Source organism: Parasteatoda tepidariorum, chromosome 8, assembly GCF_982258835.1.
Source record: "Parasteatoda tepidariorum strain Cologne lab strain chromosome 8, Ptep-v5.0, whole genome shotgun sequence".
NCBI classification, from domain to species: domain Eukaryota; kingdom Metazoa; phylum Arthropoda; class Arachnida; order Araneae; family Theridiidae; genus Parasteatoda; species Parasteatoda tepidariorum.
This window is the reverse complement of record NC_141762.1, coordinates 59,112,449-59,124,902: the sequence shown is the minus strand read 5'-3', so window position 1 is coordinate 59,124,902 and position 12,454 is coordinate 59,112,449. Positions and strand designations below refer to the sequence as shown.

The 12,454-nt window shown below is 27.9% G+C and overlaps 2 protein-coding genes across 2 annotated transcripts in view; one reads left to right on the top strand and one right to left on the bottom strand.

The window, feature by feature from the left end:
• Positions 1–4,675: 4,675 nt before the first annotated feature.
• Sce (E3 ubiquitin-protein ligase Sce) lies at positions 4,676–10,128 on the bottom strand. The gene is made up of 2 exons (XM_016058837.5): positions 8,939–10,128; positions 4,676–5,810 (listed from the first exon to the last, which is right to left on the bottom strand). The coding sequence occupies exons 1-2, from the start codon at positions 9,861–9,863 to the stop codon at positions 5,587–5,589; spliced, it is 1,149 nt and encodes a 382-aa protein (XP_015914323.2). The 5' UTR covers positions 9,864–10,128; the 3' UTR covers positions 4,676–5,586.
• Positions 10,129–10,135: 7 nt separating this feature from the next.
• Positions 10,136–12,454, top strand: part of LOC107444610 (leucine-rich repeat-containing protein 45) — a 31,081-nt gene continuing 28,762 nt past the window's right edge. Inside the window, exons 1-2 of the mRNA XM_043041077.3 lie at positions 10,136–10,311; positions 11,448–11,584. Of these exons, the coding sequence (XP_042897011.2) occupies positions 10,223–10,311; positions 11,448–11,584 (226 nt within the window). The 5' untranslated portion in view covers positions 10,136–10,222. The remainder of the gene's footprint in view (positions 10,312–11,447; positions 11,585–12,454) is intronic.

Sequence of the window (12,454 nt, the reverse complement as noted above, 5' to 3'; positions counted from 1 at the left end):
TATTTCAGCACATTATTTCGCTTTTAACGAAACTGCAACCAATCCAAATTCAGGTTTAGATACGTTCCCAGCTACTGGCTTTTGATACTTCAACTTTAATTTTATGTACTACTGATAAAAATGTAAATAAAAGATTTGCCTCTTAATTCAATTTTGCTTTCAGTACAATTTCGAATGAAAGTATTTTAAATTGGCTAAAAAAGAAATAATTCAAATTTTTAATTTATTTAAATTAAGTATTTTAAAATCATAAATCCCAGTTTTCAAGTAGTCGCGGAAAATATTCGTTATGAAATGTACCAATTATTTACACCTTAACAATGAATAATACTATTAAGGATTTCAAAGATATGCCTTTATCCTTGCAGATTTGCGATAAATCTTATAAGACATCTCCCATATCAAAAGTGGAGTATTCTGTTCGTGATGAGTTCATTTTATCAAATTCAAAACCTGTATTATTTAAAAACTCTAGCAATAAAACAACTTTAAAATTTAAAGAAATTCACGCATGTAGTACTTGTGGGAAAGAATTTAAAAGAAAAGATCATTTGGTAAATCACGCTACCACCCATTTAAAAATCAAACCCTTCAAATGCCTAATATGCACTAAAAGTTTTTCAAGGAAAGACCATCTAAAAAACCATTGTATTCTTCATTTACCAAGTGGTTGGTCTTGTTACTTCTGTGGTAAAATGTTCCCGCAACGTTGTATCCTCCGTAGCCATGAAATGATCCATAGAGGAATAAAGCCTTATAAATGTGAATTGTGCGATAGCCAGTTTTCACGCAAGAATGATTTGGTCAGGCATACCACCTTGCATACAGCAGAAAAAATGTATTTGTGCGAAGTATGTAATAAAGGATTTACTCAGGATAGATTGCTTAAAAGACATTTAAAAATACATGGAAAAATTAATGTAGTGAAGTAAAATAAGTGCATGGGATGTACTGTGATAAAAATGTGCGACTTGTGAAATTTTTTCTTTTTTATCTCAAAGATTTGTTCATGTTTCTGAATATTTGAAGTGACTCATTAGTAAGCATGAGTTTTTAAAATTAAATTTTTATCCTATACATCAAATCATGCGTATGGGATAAAAAGTGTTATATCTTGAATATGATTAAAAATATATTTGTGAAATTTTTTTCTTATTTATTAAAGGTTTGTAATTTTATTTTGCTTGTGAAGATAGAAATTTAATTTAGTTGGAAAATAAATTAGTATTTTTTATAAATAGTTAAGTTTTCATCCTGTACATTAAATTATGTGAATGGTATAAAATATTATAATTTTACTTTGTTAAAAATGTTTTTGTTTTAATTATCGAAGATTGATACTTTCTTTTGTGAAAATGATTTTCATAGTTTTTCAAATGATAATTGAATAATATATTTCAAATGTTTTTTTTATTACTAAGTTGGGTCAACTTTTGTTTAACTTTATAATAAAGATTGAAAGAATCACTAAATAAACTTGTGTTTTGAGTTATTTTGTAATGTTTATGATAATTAAATGGTTAACATTATAGTAAAGTATTCCTCACTTTAAGTACTGAGTAAAATAGTTTTTAATGTAGATTAATGTTTCTTTGAATGAAATGTGTTTAAAAATTTGTAACTGGTATTATAATTTTTTCCTAGTTCCAACAATAATCTTCATGTCTACCTACAAAGAAATGGCCATGTATGCAAAAGGTTGTAAAATTCAATCTTTAAAATTAAAAAAATAATCCACATTGCTCACCACAATCACAATACATATTTCAATGATAAAACACAGATTTGGATTTTGTTAAAGATTACTATTATTTTACATTTATAATTATTTTCTATTCTAGAAAGGTATTATTGCATCAACACTAGTAAAGAAGTTATTTTTAAAAAAAATTAAGTAATTTAAATTGTGATAAATAATGAAACACTCAGTTATTTGAGAAATAATAAGCAGAATAAGATTTTCAATCATATTCCTCCAAATGAAATATGAAAGATAATATATTCATTTGAATATGAAATAAAATAAAAAAAGTATAATTAAAATTTGATTTAAAAAAATTATGAAAAAAAAATGTAAATCATTAGATGAATGTGCATTTTGCTTTAAGTGAAAAAGATAAGGTTTTTGAAAAGATTACTTTTCTTTTCTTGCATTTCAAGGGTCTCATTGATCCACTCCTCTAAATATCCCAGCTTAACCATATTTAGAAAACCAAGATAGTAATAAAGTTAATAGTATAATATTTCTAAAGTATAACTAATTAATGTTCATGTTGAAATACACCATGAAGAATGGGATTATTCCAAAACTTGATCATTCAAATTTATGACAAGCTATGGCACTGACAAAATAATAATTAAAAAACATAGATTCCAATGCAATATGGTGACAAAAAAATAGCAATTCTAGATCTGTGTAATTTGATATCTATTTCATGATTAGTTTCTGTAGTTTTCGATTGAATTCATTTAAAAAAAATTTAAATTACTGAAATATTATGCCTAATTGAAATATAAATATTTATTTAATAAATTTTTAAAATTAGTTCAAATAATTATAAATGCTTTTCAAATAACTTCTATGAGATCAAAGTTTTTTTAAATTTTATTCATAAATTTTTTGTAAATCATTTCACATTAGCAATGATGTATTGTAAATATCAAGAAATTGGTTATTTACATTTGGTAGTAAATTTGTTTTTCAGCATTTCACCATTTCTTGCAAAAGAAATTTTTTACTTATTCTGGAAATTTTCCTTTATTAATGGTTCAAAAATTTTTATTTTACATTTAATATGCATTATTTTGTAGTAATCATAAATATGCTACTAAACAATTTGCTGACACAAAAATTTGGTTATTGCTGTGATCTGGAGACACAATTATTAAGTATAATCATTGTATTGCATTAACACCATAGACGTTTCTAAAGTTTGATATAAAGTAATCAATTTTCAACACAAGTTTATATGGTTTCCTGACCACTGCAAGAAGAATTTATCAGGAAATAAAATTTATTATCACATTTCCAGCTGAAGAGTTCAAATTATAGCTGCACCTTTATGCTCAACTATAACGTAAGCTATAATGCCATGAAAGATTGAAAGTAAGCCAGTTTCATTAGTATTAGAAAAGTTTAATAGAGCAATTCTTAGTTAAAGAAGTCATTTAGTAACAATGAATTCATTTTGTGTGAAGTGAATTAATATCTTACACCTGCTTTTAAAAATTACGTATTATAGACATTTATTTTCAATTACTTTTTCTACTACCGTATATCTCTATGTATAAATCGCTCAGTTATATGTGTAATAGGTCAACCCTCTTTTTTTGATTATGATATAGCGAATTTCTCATGTCTACAAGCTAATCGCTAAAAAAAAACAAAGTATCTAAACTTACTAAAAAAAATTATCCCAAGTTAAAAATACTGGGTAATTCAAAATGAATATAGCGATTACAAACAGCAATAATTGTTTAATGAAAAATAATTTATTGCTAAGATTAACATAGAATGTAGATGGAACTTCAAAATTTCTTTACGTAAGGTGAAGATAAATTATTTTTCATTAAATAATTATAGCCATTTGTAATCGGTATATTAATTTTGAATTACTCTGTATTTCACACCAAAAACACTGGAAATTTCTGCAATGCTTTTGTAGACATTATATGTCAACTGACGCTAAACATGTTGCAAAATGTGGTTTCAAATGTTATTGTCGAATCTTTTATGAAGAGTGAAATTTCGAATTCTTTAATTGGCAGTGAAGACTATTTTTTGTGGGGCAGCACAGATGAGGATGATGTCGAATCCACATGATGACTCTGCTAACGTTATGATGATGTTCATAACGTTAGCAGATAACACAGATGATGTTCTGGAATCTTTAAATTTAACAGTTCTATGGTATATTTTAAAAATTTTCATTGTTATACATATTTAAATACTCTTGAATAAATTATCTTAACTTTTCCTATTCTTAATTTATCTTTCTGAACATAATTCAAAGTATTGTTTCTAAAAAACGCTTAATATGTAAAAAAAATTTGATGAGGGAATAATGCAAAATTAATTGAATATAACATATTAAAAATAGTTTTTGAAAGAGGTACATCGACTCAAGAATTATTCAAATTTATCTAATTTTTTTATAATGCATCAATATTACATGTCTACTTTTATTAACTGTGTATAAGTCGATCCTCTGATATTCGTAAAATTTTAGGGGTGTAAAAAATAGACTTATATGTTATTCAAATTCACATAGATTTCCAGTATTACTCTGCTAGAGTGTCAAACAATATCAAAAAGAACATTAGGTGTTTCAATTTATTAATTGAGAAAACAATAGTATGTAGTAGATATTTTGAAACTAGCCAAAAGTCTGAAGAACCCATAAGCTTCACCAATCGGCATTTGGTAAAGACCCTGACACAGTTTTATTTTTAAAATTATAACATAATAATATCATACAAAATAAAAATATAAACACATTAACTGATATACATACTGAATTGAACATTTTCATTGTAATTAATGAAACGAAATTCATCTTAAAATAAATGGCGTAGCTCCTGTAACTAGATAGTTCCAAAATAAAAAAATTTGTGTCGAAATTGTAATTATTATAGCATGTCGGGTATGATGAGTTAAAAAGGAATTTCATTCAAATTTTTCAGTTTCTAATTCTTCCTTTATTTTAATACAATGCATGCTAATAAAGTCAGATTGGCGTCCAGTTGGGAAATCCCGAAGTTTTGAGATGCTTGATATAAAGAACAAAATGTAAATCAACTTTAGATTGAGACAAAAACAAGAAGTAGAAATATAGTATGACATTTTTTTATTGTAAAAGACCCAATTTTTTTTAAATGAAAGCAAATATTTGTGTTACTTACTATGAATAAGTTAAAATTAACAACTTACATCACTAATACATTTCATTATAATGTTATGTGAAACTGAAAGTGTTGATTATAATCCTTTTACAGAGTAAGATGAAGATAATATACAACTGATAACTATACAGATGGCAATATTTGAAACAATAACAATATAACAAATTCAATAATAATTAAATATGAGATAATCAAATGTGAAACTATATGTATACATATTGGGATCAAGAAATCCTTGGCATCAAAACACCTAAAAATCATAGTTGGTGCCTAATATTTTAGAGAAATGAAAGCAAAAAATTTTTTATGGTACTTTATGATCCAAAATATACAGGCTCTTAAAATTTTTTTTTTGTAGACTCTTAAATGTACGTAAATCATTTGAAATGAATGAATTATATAAAGCAGAAAACAAAATTAATATTGAAACAAATTTTAAAACCAACAGTTAAAAAAAAAGAAAAGAATTTTGCATGAAATGAAGCTCGTTTTGATAAACACAAAGTCGAAAATGTGAATTATAAAAATCACTATTATTGTAAATTTAAAAAATAAAATGATGTTACCAGTTTTTCAGTTATTTCTAAACAAAGTTATATATACATAATTGAATGGGAATATAATACAATGAAATAAAATCTTTTTCTGCTTAAGTCTCTAAGAAGTCCTATACAAGCCTATATCTTAAGTTTTTTTGATTGCATAAAACATTTCAAGAGGTTTGTTGACCTTCCAGAATTTTTCATTGACTTGATCAAGTGTAACATTCCCATCCAGGAGAGAGAACTGCCCTGGAGTTACAGCAATATAGATGGCAAAAGGTGAAATTTCTGTAGGTGCTTCAGAGCCTAGTTCATCTTGCTTATCCAAAGCAAATCTCATAGCTAAGTACTTGGACAAGTGATCCACTAGAAAAAGTAAAATATTTTAGGATTTAAAAAAAGTGTTTAGTACATAAAGTATTTAATGTAAATTTAATGAAAATATTCAGGATTGTACTGTACATATACAGGGATCTGCGCAGGCCAAATTTACTACCGCTTAGCGGTACCTTCACAAATTCAATTTTAGGAAAAAATGTAGTTTTACTAAATATTTTTTTAAAAATTTTATGTTTGTGCTGATTTTTTAATATTCACAAATTATGTCTAAAGTTTCACAAAATAGGTACTTCTCAGAAAAACCTAGACAGACCCCTGATATACTTAATTCCAAAAGTCAGAATGGGAGTTTTAGTGAGACTTTCATTGGGGGAGCAGGGCATACCCTATATATTTAAAATAAATATTAAACCTTCCACAGATGAGTGATTAAAGTCCAAAGAGACCGGATCACTCTATTGGTTGAAAATGACTTCAGTAAGTGAGAGAAGGGAGATGGTATGTATTGGATGGCGTTTATATCTACAGATTTCGTTATGTGTGCTCTGGTTTTATTTCATTCTTGTAAATGTCTATGTAATATCAGTATTAAATTTTATTTTCATGACTTTAACTATAATAGAAATTATCTCGAAATTTTGGAAATTCTAAATACAGCGAAACCTCCAGGAAAGACCACCTCTATTTATGATCACTTTTGAGAGATCTCTCGCAGCCTCTTAAACCTCTCCCAGCAATCGTGCAAACATCTGCACCAAATGCAAAAAAGGTCAAATAAAGAAACATGAGAAAAATATCAAAACAAAAAATATTAACAAAACAAATAAGTAGATTAAAATGCATTCAAAATATTTTTCTGAAGATCTTATTTAGGAAGCTCTTCTTGACGATACCACCTTTTGTTGCACTCAGAGTGCACTAAAGACGATGCTAGCAATGATTTACTTAAGAGTTGAAAGTTAAATTGAATTTGATTTTAAACATAATTATATATGTTGGGATCATATTTATAGATGCTAAAATTTATTCATCAATCCGTCTTTTCATGACGCCAACAGAAGTGGCATTTCACCCCAAGAAACGACACTGACTAAAAATAAAATTACTTGAGAAAAATCATGTACCTTCGATAACTATTTCGAAATCAATGGAGGTAACATGTAAGAACCACCAACGAGCATTTTTCTGTGGAATGGAGAGTGGTCACTTCTGAGAGGTTTCACTTTAATACTCTTATTTTGCACAATTTTAATAATTAAAAGAAATACTTATTTAGTTGTCTATATATTCTGAACATTTGTAACAGATACAAAACAAATTACTGTCTATTTATATTAATTACCTACTAGGTCTTATAAAAACTTAACCTCAGTAGCATCGTTACTTTTTTTCCTGCTATCAGAGCCATTTTAAAATTCAACAAATTGCTTTATTGCCTATTGAACAGCTTTTCTTTTATTTAAATAAGAAACTTTTTGAACAGAGAAATCAAAAGCTACTTTGTTTAGACGTAAAATTTCCAGCAATTTCTCAAATCCTGTCAACGCCAGCCAATACATACCATCTCATTTCACAAGTAGTGATATCATTTTTGCCCAATAGCGTAATCCAGCTATACTGAAATTTAATCACTCACTTCCACAGATGCTACAACATTTTTCGACTGTCACGGCGTGATGAGGATCCCAATTAACTCGTGATCTAGAGTTTGCGACGTTACCTTTTGGTTGTTTTTGCCCTACTTTAAATTGATGCATTTTCATAAAAAAATGAAACTTGATTTGGTTTAATATTTTTTTAGTTGTTTTCAAAATTATTCCTTAACTTTTGAACCTGAGCATTTATACACATTTTGATTATGTAGTTCTGTGAATGCTTTTACCAATGAAACAATATGCTTGAATATGGAGTCAGAGTAGACAAGAAATTTACTAAAATAAAATAGGTCAAAAAATAGATAATATAGGCTAAAAAGAGAAAAGTTTCATCTAATAAAAATGGATATGAACAAAAACATTACAAGAATTACTAGATGAATATTACTAAGCAACTTACTATAAACTTAATTTATTATAAAAGGAACTTTTTCAGCCTATGCAAATATGACAGAGAGATATTGATATTTAGAACATTGCTTATAATGGTAATTTTAATATTCTGTACGAGTATAAATTGGATTTCAAGTTGAGTTACTAATTACATTGAATTATTATGAACCCCCGTGGCAGAATTTTTTCCAGCTATCTGCGACAAAACACTCTAGCACTAATATCTTTCTGCAAGATACTCTAAATAATACAAAAATATATGTTACTAATTCAAAATAAAAAAAGCGTTGCGTTTAGAAAAAAAAAGTTAGATAATTTTTTTTTAAAAATAAAACATGTAAATTTTTTTTTTCTATTATGAGTGATATTCTTGAATTTTGTGTGTGTGGGGGGGGGGACTCACATAAATTATTTCCTTCTTCGCATTTTGTAAATAATTATCACAATACAAAATATAATTAAAAATCATGAAATTCGCAGTAGTAATAGCCGAAAAAAAGATTGACAAAACTACGCCAATCGGGCTTCTCAAATGCGCGTTTAGTTTCGAGATCAAGTTGTAGTAATAAAAATTATATTGCATAAAAAGCATCGGATTTAAAAAACTATGGAGAAATCAATAACAATAACTGCCAAAAACTCGATAGAATTATTGCCTTAAAAAGCAAATACTTAAGTGCACGATTTGAATTTTCCATATTGTATGAAATATATTGGGATATTTAAAATCTACATGAAATCAATATCAATAACTGCTGAAAATACAATTGAATGAAACATTACATCGATTTACAATATTGTCGTAAATTGAGAACGTCAAAAAGTGATTATATAAATGCATGATTCAAATATTACGTGTAAATTTCTGTAGAAAAGAAAAGTAATTTTTTTCAAGAGAAAAATCTCTCTGCAAGAACTGTGTAACGTTCTGCGACAATGTCGCCGTGATTCTGCCACGGGGTTATGAACTTACTAAAGTTCATAGTAAAACACTGACTCCACAGTTCAGTTTAATATTAAAATACATAAATACTCAACTCGGAAAAATACCCAGCCCAGAATTAGATTAATACAAAGATAAATAAATATGACAGTGATAACTCATACCAGTTGCATTTGCAGTGGTTTTTATGTAACGGACTTGGGCATAGGTAGGCTCACTGTCATCTTGAGGGTATGGTTTGAAAACAAGCTCTATTTCATTTACAGTAGAGGTACTATCTGAAGTACTTTCCACTTCAGCATCTTGATTAGTACCTTCAGTGCTCTCTTCAGCAAGATCATTATCATTGTCCTGATCTACACCTGATCCTATTGATTCATTTTCTGAAAGTGTCTTTAACCTTTTGCGAGCAGGCTGTGAGGAATTGGCATCACTAGAACTTCCAGGAGTAGGGGTTTGTCGAGGCGTTGGAACAGGAGTCATTGTGCTAGGAGGCGCACTCATACTATTACTATTTTCATTAACAGGTGGAGGAATTATACTATCGTTAACAGTTGGAGTAGCGACTGCAGTTGGTGGATTACTGTTATTATTTGTATCATTCGGTTCTTCAGGAGCGTTTTTCCTCACACGTTGTGCTCTATTGAGTGCTTGTATCCTCATACCTTCTTCAATACTGTGTGCTAAGGCATGATTGTGCTTTTTATTTAAGGATGCTAACACTCTTTCTTGCAAAGCTTCATATTCATCCCGGCTGGGATATATCTTTGATATTAGCATGTCAAAATTAGGATCTGGACGAAGTGATCGTTTGGAAATTAGTTTTTTCCGACAAGTTGGACATTCTTTGTTTCCACTTCTTAATGCTGTAATAATGCATTCTTGACAAAAGCGATGCAAACATTCTTTGGTTGTCATTGTATTTTTTAACATATCCAAACAAATTGGGCACATCAGTTCGCTGTGCAAACTTCTTGGCGACACTGCGATTTCCGTAGCATCTGTAATCACTTCTTGTGGAGTTCTGTGTAATTCGTACAAACTTAGTTCCCATGTTTTGTTGGATGTTTGTGTGTCGGAACAAGACATTATGTTCAAAGTATAAAAGTTTTTATAGTAGATTCCAGAACTACAACAACAGCCAAAGCCATTCAACAGATCGATTGCTTCACTTCCTTTCAGACATTTTCCAATTTAGAGTAGTCTTCGCTATTTTAAATATATTTCCATTGAATACTTTTTAAATTTTTAGTTGATGCTTTTAATAAACTTTGATTAAATAATGGAAATGTATTATTTATTATATTTATAAAATTTGAATCTCTCGATTGCAAAGTAGTAAGTAACCGGAAGCGTTTCTTTCCTCCGTTGCCGTGGAAACGAAAACAATGATCTAAAATCACTCAGGTTTATTACCGTGTCAAAACTACCTCTTAATTAGTTCGTGAATGATGGAGACGTTTAAGTTTTTATACGAACAAGCTTCTCTTGCATTGAATGTCATTCCATCTGAAAGTATTATTTCAAGAATCGAAGAGTAATTGTTTTATTTAAGGTTTCATTAAAAACTTACATCCCCATAACAAAGAAATTTAACAACTTTTTTCTGTTCTTTTATTTCTCTCTTGATTAAGCATTAGCTAACATCATAGATAAGTAACATCAGAAAACTGTTTTTTTTATGCATAAATTGGGCGAAATTTGTTGCTTATAGCTGATTTAAAATTTTATTAATACGTTTCCGTTTTAATTGTTTACATTCAAAGTTGTAGGAATTTATATTAGTGTTATGTTATTTAAATTATCATTTAATGAAAGTCAAAATATTTTTTATGAGTCTCATTTTCAAAAAAAGTTGTGCATAACTGCAGTTTTCCCCACTTAATTGCATATCAGATAACCTGTTTATATGTATAAAATTTAGTAGAACTGAATTATTTTATATGAAAACATTAAATTTTCTTATTTAAGCAATAATTTTTGGTTGCCAGTCCTTATTTAATTGCATAAGGAAGAGAAATAAAAGTACTTTTATAAAATGTTTCACCAGCTAAAGTGAAATTTTCGTTTTTCAGTTAAGCAGATGAGAATACAATATGTGGTCACTTCATCAGGGATTTCCTAACTATTTCTGACCCCAAAGAAGCGTTTGAGGGTCAAATCTTGTTAGCCTCTTTAGTAGAGCCGAGAAATGTTAATTTAATGTGGGTCCAAACAATCTTAAATAGATTTTTTTGCAAGGAATTGATCAGTATTTTAGTCAGAAATAAATTGTATTTTAGTACATACTATTTTTATAAGCATTGAACTCTTTTTATGTAAATTTAAATGTCATTTTTATTTTTTGATACTAACACTACCAGCTCTAACTATAATTGTTTGTTGATTATTATATAGGCTTAATTCCCTTAAAACATTATACTACGTGATATATACCATTTTAAATTAAAATTTTGTAAAAACAAATATTATTCAAGATTGAATAATACACTACTCTTATAATTAAATAATCCACTCATTTAAATATAGTTGACTGGAATCATTGGTATTTCTTTAAGTGGGACTGACTGTATATACATCTGATATTTTAAGTAATGTATATTTTATTGAAATGAATTTGTTTGATATTTTCATTTAAATATTTAAAAATTACAATAAGGATTAATTTTTAAGGGATCTAAAATCAAGTATTCTCAAATTATCTGGAGGTCAGTATACTGAAGATTGTTGGAGAGCTTTAGGATGTGCTTTGGCTAAAGATGTGCACTTACTAGAATTAGACTGCAGTAATTGTTTATTATCAGATCAAGGTATATGCACTAATATCCATAATTTTCATGCATTTCTGGAAACTTTTTTTTGTATAGTTTTGTAATGACTTGTTTACAGTTAACGATCTTGGTACAATATTTTAAGTGATATTTAGTGTCTAATCAACAGTGTTGTGGTTGGGTAAAATATATTTTTTGTAATAATGACAGATTAATTAATTACTTTTGTAATTCTATAAACTATATTTGTTAATTACTTTTCCCCATGTTAATTGATTACTTTTTAATTAATCACTAATTAATATTGGTAATATTATTTTGGTACAATTTCATTTTCTGCATAAAACAAACATACATTTAAATAATAAAGCAACTTAATCTTTAAAATTTACAATGTGCGTTTTATGTTTAGCTATTTTATACAAACTGTGTGAATTTTTAAATGTGAATATAATAACTAATTAATCAATACAACCAAAATATTAACTTAATATATTGATAAACAGATATGTATAATATGCATGAACTGGCGAATGTTATTCGTGGAAAATTAGTCACCATTGAGCAAAGCCATTACAAACAAGAACCAGTCAAAATTCTACTATTTTAAACAGTCTATATTTTTAAACATCGCAGAAAGTTTTCTAGAATTACTCGGAAAAAAAAGAGAGAGGAGGAAAGAAACAATCAAATTTTTCCAATTTTAACCGACGGATCCATCTTGCAGAGATTGATATGAGAATTTCTTTTTCTGCTTCGCACTTAGATCTCGATTACATTAATGCATTATATTTATCACATGCTGATATTTATAGTCATTAATATAGATTTTTTAAAAATTGAAACATTTTTTAAATGATCAGTGATTTTTAAACAAAATGCCCCAAAATTGGGGATAACAAAAGGGTT

Bases quoted from the DNA above. Each gene is read 5' to 3' on its own strand.
- Sce (XM_016058837.5), bottom strand. From the start codon at position 9,863: ATGTCTTGTTCCGACACACAAACATCCAACAAAACATGGGAACTAAGT. The intron at 5,811-8,938 runs GTATGAGTTATC...TACTTTTTCTAG, and splicing joins AACCACTGCAAATGCAACTG to TGGATCACTTGTCCAAGTAC.